Source organism: Notolabrus celidotus, chromosome 21 (genome assembly GCF_009762535.1).
Source record: "Notolabrus celidotus isolate fNotCel1 chromosome 21, fNotCel1.pri, whole genome shotgun sequence".
Lineage (NCBI taxonomy): Eukaryota > Metazoa > Chordata > Actinopteri > Labriformes > Labridae > Notolabrus > Notolabrus celidotus.
This window is the reverse complement of record NC_048292.1, coordinates 5,334,557-5,350,615: the sequence shown is the minus strand read 5'-3', so window position 1 is coordinate 5,350,615 and position 16,059 is coordinate 5,334,557. Positions and strand designations below refer to the sequence as shown.

The following is a 16,059-nucleotide window of genomic DNA, read 5'->3' as shown; positions in this document are numbered from 1 at the left end:
CAGTTATAACAAAACAAAAGAAACGCATAGTAGAAAACTAATTTTATTTCAGGCCCATTAAGGGCCCCTCTCCCCACTTGGGCCCTAGGTAGTCAGTCCCACTTTCCCCCCTACTACGACGCCCCTGCATGTATGTGATGTATAAGATAAGATAAGATAAGATAAGATAAGATAAGATAAGATATACTTTATTTTTACCCCATTGGGGGAAATTCTTTTGTTACAGCAGCTTACAACATGGGACAGGGGAATACAACAATGTACTGGGTGGACAAGTGTAAATATGTCAGAGTGGGTGTAAGGGATACCCACTACCTGTGAGATCAAATTAACGTAACTGTAATGTGAATGAACAACACAGGATCTATGAAATGAATTTTGATTTCTTTGTTTAGTTTTTTTTGCTTCTTTGTTGTGTTTTTTATTTTAATTTTATTTTTTATTCTTTGGAATCAAGATGACTAATTATTTGAATCACAGGATGTACTGATGTATTTGGACCTGCACACTCAATAAAATAAAATTATATAAATAAAAAAACAAACAAAAAACAAACAAACAATGTACTAACATAGTTAAAAAATGTAAGAAAAATAATAATAGCAATGATAAAGGTAAAATATAATATAATATAATAAAATAAAATAAAATAAAATAGGATAAAATAAAGTAAAATAAAATAGAATAGAATAAAATGAAATAAAATAAAATAAAATAAAATATAATAAAATATAATAAAATAGATTAAAATATAATAAAATAAAATAAAATAGAATAAAATAAAATAATATAGAATAGAATAAAATAGAATAAAATAAAGTAAAATAAAATAGAATAAAATAGAATGAAATAAAATAAAATAGAATAAAATAAAATAAAATAAATAAAATAAAAATAATAAGATAAAATAAAATAAAATAAAATAAAATAAAATAGAATAAAACAAAATAAAGTCAAATGAAATAAAATATGGCAACTATTACAGATGTATACACACTCTGTACACTTCTATCTATCTATCTATCTATCTATCTATCTATCTATCTATCTATCTATCTATCTATCTATCTATCTATCTATCTATCACAGGAGTTTTTAGTGGAACCATGTTTTAAAACCCGCTTAAGCCTACATAAAGATAGCTAATCGTTTCCTTCAACTTATGAAACAAACACCTGAAGTCACAATTATCCCACTATCATCCTCTTTTCGTGAACTCCAGTTTCCACTCTCTGGTATTTTTCGTCTCTGGATTTTCCAACAGAGTGACTCATCTCTCCTCCACATTCCTCCTGCAGCTCGCTCAGCTGTCATTAAAGGACTCCTCTCCCCCTGTGTGTGAGACCGTGATCCACTCCACGCCGGGAGGTTGCTGTGGCGATTGAACAGGTAAGAAAGGTGTGGAACAAACCTCCACACCTTTCCCTTAAAGATCCCTTCAGATTAACATCATTAGACCTGAGTGTACTCTGGATCTGTGTCCATGTCAGTTAGCACACCCGGTGAGAGAGGAGGAAGTAACCCAACAAACGGCTTTTAGTCTACAGATGAAGCTAGCTAGCTTCTTAAAATGCGCCCTCAGGGTGTGTGTTGTTGTGTGTTGTTACCTGATCAAACACACTAAAGGTGTGAGTATTTTAACAGCCTGCTGCCCTCAGGTAACACTCTTATTATTAAAGAGAGAGAGAGACTTTGACAATGCGACCCCTGCTAACGTGAACGTTAAGTAGCCCCTTATGCTAGCTGTGAGGATTTTACTCAATGTGTAATATTAATAATCATTCAAACTCTTCATGTCATCCTTCTTTATCTCCCTTTTAGGTTTTAATCTGAGGATAAAGAGGCAGGAGGTCGCAAAGATGGTCAGAGCTGGCGGTGAGTGAACCCCACATCATGTTACAGCTAGCTGGTGCGTTCAGGGGTCCTCTGTGGTCGCAGTAGAATACAGAGAATATAATGTACTTTATTAATTAAATAAAAGGGGGACATTCAGGGGTCTGGCAGATCAAATTTATAAAAATCACATAAAACAAGTAACTCAGGTGTCTGTCAGCTCATCTCCCATTGGCTAGAGAGTTCTGAAGCCTAATGGCTGCAGGGATGAATGATTGTCTGTATCTCTCAGTCCTGCAGCAGAGAGATTCAGGATTCAAGATTCAAAGATTCAAAGGTTTTCATTATTTTCACTATATATACGATATATATAGATTAGGGATGTACATTTAAAGTATTTTCCGTGATCGATTTTTGGAAATGTTAAAGGTGCTGTGAGGAACTTTTGTTTTGTATCGATTCTTGCGCCCCCCTTGTGGACAAAGTGATACCTCTTACCTCTTCTCCTATGCATGAAAAAGTCGTGTTTTCAACAAAAGCCTCCTCCTTTTGTGTTCAACAGTCAACTTTATCAGGCAATGTGATTATTTTCCATAAAAACAGTCAAATAAAGTCTGTTTCTGAAGCAAGATGTCCATCATCTGGTCTGACACCTACCCCCCCAGGGTGGTTTCAGGCATTAAAAATTACAACAGAGAAGGTGTCAGTGTTGCTGCTGATGGACTTGTTTGCTATTGAAGGTTATAAAAAGGCACCAGTATCATTTTCAGTCTGTTTCTCAGCCAGTTGAAAACTCCTCACAGGGCCTTTAATGATCAATTATCGATTAATTGATTAAAAAAAACATAATTCTTACGTCAAATACGTTGTTTTCCCCCTAAATTGTATTTTCTACAGCAACAAAATGCATATAACTGACGGGATTGAATACGGGTACATGTTTGACACGCAGAATATCAACGATCAGGCTCATTAAAATATTTTACGCGGACATAATCTTATAAAGTGAAGCCTGAGACTTCTAACAGAAAAGTACTTCAGACTCACAGTGTCCAGTTTTCTGTCTACTCGTTGTTATTGAGAAAAATAAACATGTGTATTCAATCAGGTGTCAGCCGGGAGTGCAACCGGGTCCTAATCAGTCCAGCTGCAGAAAAGCTCAGACGGCTCTGATGTTGCTGGTCTGTAAACGTAGCGTACCTGAATTTCCCACCTGTCTGTTGCCTTCGTATCCAAAGGTGGGAAATGTCCCATGTAAAGTTGTCAACCTTTGTGTCCGTGTTGTTGTTGGCAGCAGTTTTGTATTGATCCTCTTTTAAAAAAGCGCACGTGGAGACCTGACGCGCAGCCGCAGCCCCCAGCTGAGCGTCTCCGCTGTGCGCAACACCTTTAAACAGCTGATTCACATCCAAACATGCTTTAAACTTAAAACACCTCCCTGATAGATGAGTGTAATATGAGACCACATGATGTTTGTTCCACGTGACGTAAAATTGATTAAAAAAAAAACGTGTTTCGAGTAATTTCTTAACAATCAATTAATCGATACTCGATTAATTGTGGTCATCCCTAATATAGATATATAGATATACAATATATACAGTTGTGCTCATATCAGGGTTCCCACGTGTCCTGGAAAACACCTGGAAAATGGGAGAAAAAGTAAAATGTCCTGGAAAAGTATTCCAACATGACTGTGTGCGACCTGACAAGGTTAAAAAAACACATCCCCATTCAACATTTGAGGCCATTTTTGTCATTCAGATCTATTTAGGTCAATTTATGCACTGATCCTCTCATTATGATTATTATTTATTTATTTCAGTAAGGCAGCTTCCAGATTCCTTTGCTGGCTCTTTTGTTTTTTACTTGTTTTTCATCTCAAAGCTGAGATGTTGCCCATCATTGTTACTTGGTTTCACGAATGAAGTGCTGTACATCTGCAGTTGTATTATTCTATAATCAATTTCCCATCATTTTTAAGCAGGTAAGAGATGATTTCATGGATAGCCACAGACTGCACGTCTTCAATGTAGACTTCCACTGAGAGGAACATATTAGGCTATTTAGGAACTAAATTAGGAACTAAATATAGACTGTCATACCAGCTTGATCATCACTGAAAATGTCCTGGAAAATGATCTCTTGAAAAGAGTGGGAACCCTGTCATAAGTTTACATACCCTGCCAGAATTTGGGATTCTTTTGGCCATTTTTCAGAGAATATGACTGATAATAGAAAAAACTATTTTTTCCACTCATGGTTAGTGGTTGGGTGAAGCAAAATTTTTGTCAAACTGTGTTGTATAAATTATGCCAGGGTATGTGAACTTATGAGCACAACTGTATATATATTTTTAAATATAAAATACAATAAAATATAATAAAATACAGTTATAAAAAAACAGCCTATGTACACAGTGCAGGTAGTGCAGTGACAGTTTAAAAATGGACAATGTGAATAGATAATAGTGCAAATGATATTAAGGTGCAGACAGTATTGGAGATAAGTAAATGATTAAGTAAACGGTTAATGTGCAAAAAGCAGCTGAGGTAGAGTCCTTGTATGTAGTGGGTGTGTTACAGTCCAGGAGGGCAGAGGGGGGAGGTAGTGAGTGGAGTTCAGCATCCTGACAGAGAGATGAGCCGTCCACTGCTGCTGTTTCTCTGCTCCACAAAGAAGTTATGAAGTGGATGATGTGTGTAATTTAGAATGGCCTCTAGCTTCTTCTGTGTGCATCTCTCCACCACAGCCTCCCAGTGAGTCCAACCTGGTTCCAATCACAGTACCAGCAGCTCTTTTCACTAGTTTGTCCAGTTGCCTCACATCCTGCAGCATAGAATAACACACTTGCCACCACAGCCTGATAAAAGCATCCTCTTTCTGCAGATGTCTAAGGATCTGAGCCTCCTTAAGAAAAAGAGGCGGCTCTGTCCCTTCCTGTAGAGTGCATCTGTGTTAAGGGACCAGTCCAAGTGTACACCTAAATATTTGTAGGTTGGCACCACCTCGATGTCCATCCCTCGAATGTTGACTAGCTGATGGCAGAGCCTGGATCTTCGGGAATCTACTATCATTTCCTTTGTCTTTGAGGAGTTCAGTAGGAGGCAGTTTTTGTGACTCCAGTCACTGAAGGCTTTTGTTTGATACAGGTCCCTGTATTCAGATCCCTGTTCATTCCAGATACACGCCACAATCGCAGTATCATTTGAGTACTTCTGCATGTGGCAGGACTCAGAGTTGTATTTGAAGTCCACTGTGTACAGTGTGAACAGGAGTGGAGCCAGAACAGTTCCTTGTGGAGTCCCTGTGCTGCTCATTATTGTCCCAGAGACACAGTCCCCAACCTGACAAACTGGGAGACAGAGGAGGGGTCCACTCCTATACAGTGTCTGAGTTTGGGCACCTTTTTTTTTTACCCTCTTCAGTGTGTGTGAGAGATTTTGGTCTTAATGTGTAAACAATATTAATGCAATATGAGGCATTTGACTTTAATCTAGCTTCTCATAAATGAAATATGTGACTGCATCTGGATGGTAATGCATCTGGAAGCTCCTCTTTACGAGTGTTCACACGCCAAGTGAACGTGTCATCATACCACAAACATTAAACCCACATTTTTTTATTTGATATGATGTTGGAAACCCCATAATTACCACATTTCTGACATGTTTGAACACAACGTCTTCTCTCCATGTCTCTGTATTTGTTCTTCCAGGTGTTTTAAAGTTTGCAGCGCTCATCTTTGCATTCCTCCTGGCTGTCTTTCTGGCTTTTCAACTCCTGGAAATCAACATGGATTTTAAGCTGAGCAGTGTCATCTGTGAGCATACATTTCTTACACGTGTAGAGTTGGAGCCCCAGCAGGAAAGTGAAGTAGAGGAAACATGACACCACGTTATGTAGCTAATGTTAGAGGCTTGTGATGGTGTTTAGCATGCTCTTGTTTTAAGCCTGAAACACAACATGACGTTTGAATCAGCAGCTCTCTCCGTCTGTTTGTACCATCTCCTCAAACATGCATGTTTTTTGTGTTTCAGCGAGAAGTATGCCTGTGAATGAAGGCTGTGAGTATTCTTAAATCATCCTCACTTCATAGTTTGATGTGCTTCTCAGCAGCTGATCTGTTTGAAATATAGTCCTCCCTTTCTTATACATCCATCAGTCAACACCGGGACAGTAATCCTGTGCTCGTGTTTTAAAGCGCCCGTAGAAAGCAGCTGACACTTCCTCTCATTCAGAGTATACATAGAGTCCTTCTGGTGGAGCGTTAACAGACTGTTGCTGTTTCATCTGAGTCTGCATCTGTCCACTTCCAGCCTACATACACCGTGTTCCAAATTATTATGCAAGTTGCATTTTTGTGAATATTTTAAAAACTATGTTAACAGTAGAGATAGACCGATATGGTTTTTTCAGGGCCGATACCGATACCGATTATTTGTAGTCAAGGAGGCCGATAACTGATATTTGAAGCTGATATTCAAAATTTTGACGCCAATATTTTACCTTTTACTGCAAATGAATAATACAAACTCCAAAACTTAACTTTGTGTAAATGCCTTTAAGCTATGTTTGTTAAACAGCTTTTCAGATTTGCAACATGTTAAAGGTTTTTTTTATCTTAGACAATAGACGTCTTTGTTTTAAAATTCTAACACAAAGTGCAGGGAGCTCCCCGGCTCAGCAGCATGTCTTAGAAAGTTCAATGAAAACTTAAACAAATAAACAGCTCCTTAAAGTTTTCTACAGTAAATAAAGTTTACCAAAATGTCAATATAACTGAAATGTTAATCTTTCACTTATCTTTGTTTTATGGGGATATTTCAGATTTTTTGATGTGGGGTTGTATGAGTTTTAAATCACTAGTAATAGTCGGGGCCACAACAGATGCTGCTCAGCTGCGAAGAGAAACTGCAGGGAGAAATGGAACGCAAGCTAGGCTACTTTTTTTGCAGACGGTGTCATTTCTGCAACGTGATTTAGTAAATTGTAAAAGATTCCGACCCGAGCACTCACTTTAGTTTAGGTGTATGCTCTACTTGGAGTTACCTGGTGGTGCGGCTGCATCAGAGCCAAAATAATCCAGTTTTAAATTGATCTCTTATCGGCTGTTGGATTTTTAAAAAAAGGCTTATGCCGATATGCGTCAAAATGCCGAATATCGGCGCCGATAATCGCAGTTTTCAAATCGTTTTCAAGTTTGTTAGGAAGTCAGATAGTGAATATATTTCTTCAACTGTGTGGTTAAAATGATGTTTTTCAAAGTACTACCAAGTAGTATTTTTAACTAAATGCAGAATCTGCAGAAATGAGCGTGCCAAATTATTATGCAAGTTGGTGATAAGAGCATTTAACTTGTGAAAATTAAAAACTAGGCACCACTTTTAACGTTCTATTGATTGAAAATAATAATATTTACTATAACTGTATTCAAACTTCAACAAAAACAACAGTTTTCTTTACATTTGTGTACAAAATAAAACCGTTAATGTCTTTGAAACATTTCAATTTTTTCTTTTTATGATTTGAAATGTATTCGTTTTTACAAACCTTCAAATAAAGACACACAAATAATGACAATACACAAAAAAATAAAAATCAAATACAAATAGAATAAAACAATAGACAAAGCAGAACAGACAAACGGCACAACAACAACAACAACAAAACACCAGACAAAACAAATTCAACCCAAAAACATAAATTTGACGGATTATTTACAGCAAAAAAAAAAACAGTGAGCATAACAGCTCGTCTAATGAGAGAGACATATCATACTATACACATACCGATATACGCAAATTCATAATTATGCACATGGCACATGTATATGTGTATGTACATATATTAAAGAAAATTTCAACAACAAAAACAACAGTTTTCTTTACATTTGTATACACAATAAAACTGTTAATTTCTTTGAAACATTTCAAATGGTAAGTGTTTCTTAAATGTCCAATATAACCACCTTTTCTTTCAGTGAGGGTCAGAGGTCACTGTATTGAACATTAGAGAAACATTTCAAATCTAAAGTGTTTCTCTAAGACATTAACAGTTTTATTTTGTACACAAATGCAAAGAAAACTGTTGTTTTTGTTGAAGTTTGAATACAGTTATAGTAAATATTATTATTTTACATCAATAGAACATTAAAAATGGTGCCTAGTTTTTAATTTTCACAAGTTATATGCTCTTATCACCAACTTGCATAATAATTTGTCACGCTCATTTCTGCAGATTCTGCATTTATTTAAAAATACAGCCAACATACTTTGAAAAGCATCATTTTAACCACACAGTTGAAGAAATATATTCACTATCTGACTTCCTAACAAATTAAAAAAAACACTGTTAACATAGTTTTTAAAATACACGGTGTTAAGGCATTACACGTCCCCTGATTTATTCTGTTTCCTGGTGTTTAAATTAAACTTTCTGTTTCACAGCGACAAAGCCCTTCAGGTATAAATGCGGCCTGTCCAAAGCATGTCCAATCGGTCACTTCGCCTTCAAGATGGCGAGCGGAGCTGCCAGCGTGGTCGGGCCCAGAATGTGTCTGGAGGACAAGCTGTGAGTGACGACGTGTAATCTGAAATCTGAAATCTTGACAGAGATATCACTGCATATGAACATTTATTTACCTGGTTGGGGTTAAAGCTCAACAAACATTACATAAGTGACTCACCGCAGCGCTCGATATGACAACATGTTCCTCTGTGTGTTTTATCTGCCCGGTTATTGAGATCAGCAGAAGCTGTGTGTGGTTTAGTCTGCGGGTTGTTGGCTTATCTTTGAATAGAGGAACAGATTAAGATGAAGTCAATCTCTACTACACTTTATTTAAACAATTTATCACTTTATAACAAGACAACTACCTTATCAAACCTTTAAAAGTCCTGCAGACAGAGACATGTTGAACATTTGACATTCAAAGTGTTGCAAAGTCGTCCCATAAACATGCACAGTTTTATTATGCTGTAATCTTTTATCTCTTTATACACCAGCCCCATGTTATGTATTACTTACCACACATTTATGCGCCTCTTATTAAAGCTAAATGACAAGACGTGGCTCTGTATAGTTTGTAGGAAATGCCATAACCTGTGTGGAAGTACAGGCTGACCTAACATCGTCTCCTTTGTTTGTTTCAGGCTCATGAGTGGAGTGAAGAACAACGTAGGCAGAGGGATCAACATCGCCCTGGTTAACGGTAACATGCAAACCTGAGTTTCACACCTCTAAGTCACGCTTCTCTTTTGAGAGCTGAAAGTTAATGTGAGATCACAGCTGAGTTTCACTCCTGAGTGTTCGGATGTTTAAAGCTCCTGTGAGGAGTTTTAATCTGAGTATGTAACAGACTTTAAAGGTAGACGAGTCCTCACACCAGAAGCTGCTCCAAATAGCACAACGTCTTGGTGATACTTCTCATTAAATGATATTTGGAGCAGGTTCTGGTGTGAGGACTCGTCTACCTTTCACATCTGCTGTCTCTGTCCAGCACTCAGTACTTCAGGTCCTGGATTTGGTGCCACCTCTCCCTTTGCTTCTATGTAACAGACTGAAATCCAAACTGATGTGTCTTTATGACCTGAAAACTCAAACAAGACCATCAACAGGAAAAGTTACTATTTCTGTCTGATTATTTTAAACATCTGAACCTAGGGCTGGGTGATAATTTGATAACTATTGCGACATAATTTTTTACAATATAAATACACAAATGTGTGATTAAAAAAATGTATATATTTGAACCTGTAATTACATCCCCAAACCACTGGAAACAGAGAGGGCCCTAATGTGAATTAGCTTGATGCTTTCACTGCACTGTGGGAAATGATATCACTCCGCCCGTAACCCTTAGAAACCTTAAAGGGGGAGTGCATTACTCAAAACAATACTCTACAAACTGACAGAGAATACAATTTGAGATATCTTTCTTGTAAATATAAATCAAATAATTAAAAATATCTCAACCTGAGACAAATAAGAATCTACAAACTAAGACTTCACAAAAGCCTCATCTTACACAAGAGACCTGCTTCCTGTCCCCACCGGCAAAAATGAGGAATTCAAGAAGTTTATCAGAGAACTAAATCCAGATACAAGCTAACAAACCATCTGGTTTCTTCAACTTTGACTCAGGAGAAAAACAATCTGCCTTTTAAATTTAAATGAAATAATGATTTGATAAGTATGTAATACTTATCAATATTTACTGATATTAAAATGTTGTTGTGATAACATCTTTTTCAATATCGCCCAGCTCTATCTGACCCTGTGGCAGGGTGTAACACCAGGTGATGAAATACCATTTTCATGTCCAGCAAAAATCCTCCAGAAGTGATTTGGCCTTTTAGCCTTTATTTGATAGGACAGCTGAAGAGAGACAGGACATGTGGGGAGTAGAGAGCGGGGGAAGACATGCAGGAAATGGTCAACCGGCCGGGAATCAAACCGGCGACCCCTGCGACGAGGACTGTAGCCTCTGTACGTGGGGCGCTTAGACCGCTAGGCCACCAGCGCCCCAAGAAGTGATACCTTTGACCGTTGAAAGAGTTGATGCTGATTGCATGTGCACAGGACAAAATCTGCAACAACTGTTTTGTCCACATGGGGGCGCCAAAGTCAACACAAACCCAAAAGTTACTCACAGGAGCTTTAAACGAAGGAATCAGAAGCATGGTGGTTTTTTATTGTTAGATGATATAAAGACAGAGATGGTCTCTAGAGGTTAAACTAAGAATCTTCATGAACCAATCACACTCTGTCATGTTGAACAGAAGTCTCATTAAGTGAACGTTTCAATGAAAGTGTTCAATCGTTGTTTTCTCTCTTTCAGGGAGAACTGGAGACGTCATCAAGACAGACTTCTATGACATGTGGGCTGGAGGTGAGTTTGATCCAGGACCTTTTCATTCCTATAAACATAAACACTTTTCATGTTAACTGATTGTCCTCCTGTGTAGACGTGGCTCCGTTTATTAAGTTCCTGAAGGAAATAGAAGACGGGACGGTTGTCATGATGGCCTCATTTGATGATCCTGCAACAAAGTACTCTTCTTTCTTCTCTATCACCTCTATCTATTATTAACCCAGTTATCTCTAACTCTGATTGTGCTGCTGCAGGTGTGTTCATGAGGTAATATTTATCTCCTTATCTCTGTAGACTCAATGATGAAGCCAGGAAGCTGGTTTCTGATCTGGGCAGCACGGCGATAACTAATCTGGGCTTCAGGGATAACTGGATCTTTGTGGGAGGGAAAGGAATCAAGACCAAGAGTCCGTTTGAGCAGGTAACAAACCCACAAACTCTGTTTGCATTGTCTCACTAAACAAAGTAGGTTTCACGTTCAATATCAGCAAAACAAGTGCAGCACAGAGCTCCAGGTTTTATTTACTCAGGGCGGTTTTGATGCTTAAATCTGGTGTTTTTCAGCCTCCTTTACATCCAACCGGTTTGGTGAGTCCAAACAAAGGAGCCGTGTGTGCGAGTGTGTGTGTGAGCCAGGTTGGGTCTATAGAAAGGCGGCCTGTTAAATGATATGTTACCTGTGACATATGATGAGGTGTCAGGTTGGACCTGCAGCACTGACCGAGAGAAAGGGATTTAGAGAAGGTGTGTTTGGTTTAGGTCTCAGTGAGAATATTAAAAGCTCCAGGTTAAACATGACCTGGGATTCTTTTTCCTGGTGTGTCAGAATAAAATGTCATGATGTGGAGAACAGATTAATGTGTTATTTATCCCTCAGCTTGACTTCCTGGTTCGACATGTTGGTTCGATTTTTGTTAATCAAAAATAGAAAGATTCCTTTACCTCCATAGAACTGTCCCTTCAATCTATTAGAAGGAACAAGTTCAGATATTTAAAGCAATGTATCTCCAATTTAACAAATTTACTGGTACTGTATTTAAAGCTAGGGTTGGTAGTCACGGAAAACTAGCATGAACTTGAATGCAGCATTTCCTCAGGACCCCGTCTAACCCCTCCCCCCCTCTCCCCTCGGAGCTCCTCGTAAACGGCGCCCCCACTCACATGCACGAGCGCCGCTGATTCACAAACCATTTGATCGTGACTGATTCAAAACCGGTCCTCAACTCGTGTCTCACTCAGCGGTAAGAAAACACCAAAACATTCTCATAGTGAAAGTTAAAAACAAAAACAAACATGGCTGCTGTTAGCACTCAACTGTCATGCTAGCATTATCCAGTTGTACCGGTGACACGATATCAGGAGAAAAGTTATAATACATAATATTTTCTGTAGGACTTACTGAATGTCATTAGATTTTTTGCTTTTACCCCCGTAGTGAGAGCTTTTTAGACAGTCCTGACCTCATCGGGTCAGAGGGGACAGGCCCGAGGTCGAGCGAGAGGGGCAGTAAATGGAGGCAGGGGACAAGGAGTGCACGCCGGGGAAATGTACTCTGCAGGAGGCGGGCAGAACGGCAGGACGGGATTTGATTGGTTTCATAATTTGGCTCCTGATGGCAGGGATTGGTTGGTGTTTTCCCAGGTTTACTCCGGCTGTAGATAGCAGCTTTTTTCACTCTTTTTTAAAAACACATTATGTATTGATTGCCATCAGGACATAAAGATCATTTTAACCAGTATAACAAAAAGTGTATCTAAATCTGACTACCTACCCCAGCTTTAATTGACCACAATATTCAACACAATGCTTGCCACAATTTTAGCCACATTACCCGGTGGTCTGCGCATAGTTTGCCACATTATATGTAGCGCTTGAAGAAATAGTGCACTCTGTTCCCTTCTATTTTTAACACACAGCCCTGTTCTCTTACTTTATGCCCCATCATGCATTTTTTTAACATGAGCAGGTAGATGTGACGTGTGTGGGTGTACTTTTTGTGTTTTTGTAATGTAGTCCTTGAAGTTATCTAAACTATTGTTCTAAGAAACAATACCTACAACACCTAGAGGCTTGTAAAACATTAGCAGCAACAGAGAGAATCCTCTAACAGTTAAATCTTGGCTGGCGTCTGTCTGGATGTCTAACAGTGAACACTGTGGATCACTGGTCGGCTCATTATACACCTGAGCTGCCTGTGTGGGAAACCCTGAACCACAGGTGTGGTCTCAGCCTTTGTTTGATCCTCCTGAAAGTGATGTCATCATGTGAGCTTCTCTGGAAACTGAACAGCCCAACCTTTCTCACACACACTCTCACACACATTCCCCTCTTTCTGTACCTTTTAATTTGTCCCCTCACCTGGATGTCACACCCCGCCTCCTGGGCTGGTCTGACTAAGATCACAGTGACGCTGCAGACTGTAAGCGTTGGTTTAAAACGTGTTCTCTGTGTGTCTCCCTGCAGCACATAAAGAACAGCGCAGACACCAACAAGTTCGAGGGCTGGCCCGAGGTGTTGGAGATGGAGGGCTGCGTGCCTCAGAGGCAGGACTGATCGGATCCTTCGTCTCACACATTCAACCTGTCCTCCTGACATTCCCGTCCTCATGAGACTTTTAGTGCTTCTCCTTTTTACAGCTCTCCACCTCCAAGCCTTTTATTCAGACTTCCATCTCTCCAGAGGACGACACAGAAAGAGGAGCTGGCGTGAAATTTACTGTGAAGCTGGGACTCTTCTTGCACGTCTCCTTCTGTTTGGATTCATGCTGCGTGTCTTCAGTGCTTTTTAAATGAATGAGTAGGTAGAGCGCACTGATGAAAGGGACTCATGTCTGATTGTTTGCATGCTGTCACTCTCTCTGTTCGACCCGCAGACTGTGACGGTGTCGCGTCGTTGCACTGTTACTGACTGAAGTGGATGTCAAACATCTCCATCACCTCTCCCCTGCCTTAATCTCATTAACCCCTTCATGTTCATTGAGGCTCTGTGATTCAGTTTCCTTCCTTTCAGAGTTTATCTTGAGAAGATTATCATTAGCAGTTTGAATATGCACATTTTCATGATGTTATAACCAAAAGTACCAAATTCACTGTGAAATTTGTAAATACTTGTTTAGAGGAGGGTCCAAATAAAAGAATCGCCCTAATTTAATGAACATATTAATAATATAATTTCTTAAAATAAATACAGTTGTTAGTAAACAGTATGTGTGTGTGCGTGTGTGGATTAAAGAGTTTTGTTACATCTAGACGGGTGGAGTCTTTTTATTATTTTTATTATTAATATATATTTTTTTATTGTGCAAGAAATGTGCTTTACAAGAAAATGGTGACCCGTCCTCCAACATCCTCCTCACCCACAAAGCCCTCCACCACCAGGCCCCCTTCCTACATCACTGACCTCCTCCACCATCACACTCCTTCCTGTAACCTGCGTTCCTCACATGCCAACCTCCTGTCTCCACCTCACAGAACCAAGCACCAAACCCTGGGGGGACAGAGCTTTCTCCATAGCCAACCCCCATCCTCTGGAACTCACTCCCCTTACATATCCAAAACTGCTCTGACCCTTCTGCTTTCAAATCTCTTTTAAAAACTCACCTTTTTAAGTTACCTTTTCATTTGTGATTTGTTGTTTTGTTTGATCTGTGTTCCTTGTTCCTTGCTTGTGTTAATTTTAACAGTTGTACAGTGTCTTTGAGTTTCTGAAAAGCACTATGTAAATAAAATGTATTATTATTATTATTGTTATAAGTGATAGAAGACAGAATAACAAGTAAACAAGGCAGGAATATAGAAAACATAAAAAAACAGACAAAGAAGTGATAATGATAATAATAATAACAGGAAAACAAAAAACAAAACAACAGCAACAAAAACAAACAAAGAAAAACAATTGATGTTTATAAAAAAAATAGAGCAGAAATAACCTTTAAAAAATAAGCAATTAAAGAGGGAGAAAATAAATAATTAAATTAAATAAATATCTTATATCAATAATGATAATGAAACAGATACCGCTGAAAGACAGTGTCCTAATTATTAATGTCAAGGTGTTAATATTAAATCAAATAATTTATTAATAAATAATTATTAAAAAAATAATTTAAATGAGTAGATAATATATATATATATATATAAACATGTATAAAAATAAAAAAACAAAAAGTGTGTCTTGTGAGGCCTAAAGTTGGTGTAGGAAGGCTGAGGGTATGAAGGGTAGTGAATAACTTCCTGATGTATTCCAAATATGAGAAGTGGAAAGTAGAAAGATTGATAAGATTAAAAGAAGTGAAGAATTATTTTTTATTACTTATTTATTCCCTTCTATGTACTGGTGCTTAACATTAATTTCTTTTTGTTATTGGTATCAGAAGCTTGATAGAGAGTCATGTCTTTGTGAAACACAGATATGTGATGCATTGTTCTAGAACACTATCACTATGAGTAGTAACACCATCACTAACACTGGGTGTTTTTTACAAGATATGATATACCCAATAAAAAGTACTTGTCATCAATACATGACAATACATGACAAATGAGGGAAGTGTTCTTTTATTTTAAACTGTCATGTCTAACAAAATGAAAAAAAATTATCATATGGGGACCCTATAATAATGCTCCAAAATTACTGGAAATTGGGAATTTGGGACCAAAAATTGTAAAATGATGAAACTGGAAACTTGGTGTTCGGTCCACCCATTCCTGGGACATTTGAGACTTCCCTGGTGAAGGCACAGTCTCCTTGACACACAAACAGCTGCAGGAGAGAGAAACAAACAAAGGGTGAAAATCACCCGAACATGTCCTGTAGGAAAAAGCAGGTTCTGGAGTACGGAAACACCCACGCCTTCAAAGATGTTAAAGACGATGCTGAATCTACCCAGGGACCCATGACACTCAGACTAACGCAACATAATGAAAATCATGTACATGTACAGCTGTGGTTAACCTGGTGAACATTTAATACCAACATTAACTTGCTAATCATCAGCTGTTAAAGACTTAAGTGTCTGCTTTAAGCTGCTCTGGATCATAATTTGCACAATTAATAGTTTGCATATCCTGATATTGCTGCTTCAATGTGACTTCCTGTCTCATTTTCAGTCCAACGTGAGTCCATTGAGGGAAAACATGACTACAATTTAGAAGGTATTCTCAAAGGTGAAGCAAAGCTAGCAGCTCCATTCTCAAGACATGTTTGTTTTTGCAGAAATAGTGAAACTAAAAACATGCAAACATACCTATGCAGGGAGCTACCTATGCAAACCTGAGTGTTACGCTTCAACAGGCTGCACTTTGAGGTTTGTAGTTTCACCATCTATTTACAGCTGATTCATCTGATCGGCA

At 38.3% G+C, this 16,059-nt stretch overlaps 1 protein-coding gene across 1 annotated transcript; it reads left to right on the top strand.

The window, feature by feature from the left end:
- The first annotated feature begins 1,273 nt into the window (after positions 1-1,273).
- Positions 1,274-13,957, top strand: fam3c (FAM3 metabolism regulating signaling molecule C). Its single transcript, XM_034673896.1, has 10 exons — positions 1,274-1,389; positions 1,822-1,875; positions 5,552-5,656; positions 5,874-5,900; positions 8,283-8,406; positions 8,988-9,046; positions 10,676-10,726; positions 10,803-10,887; positions 11,003-11,129; positions 13,172-13,957. Exons 2-10 carry the CDS (start codon positions 1,860-1,862, stop codon positions 13,259-13,261), a joined length of 684 nt encoding a protein of 227 aa, XP_034529787.1. The 5' UTR covers positions 1,274-1,389; positions 1,822-1,859; the 3' UTR covers positions 13,262-13,957.
- Positions 13,958-16,059: the final 2,102 nt, after the last annotated feature.

What these genes read in the sequence shown, in the direction of transcription:
- fam3c (XM_034673896.1), top strand. An exon ending in TATGCCTGTGAATGAAGGCT is followed by an intron (nt 5,901 to 8,282) that starts GTGAGTATTCTT and finishes TCTGTTTCACAG; the next exon opens with CGACAAAGCCCTTCAGGTAT. An exon ending in CCAAGAGTCCGTTTGAGCAG is followed by an intron (nt 11,130 to 13,171) that starts GTAACAAACCCA and finishes GTCTCCCTGCAG; the next exon opens with CACATAAAGAACAGCGCAGA.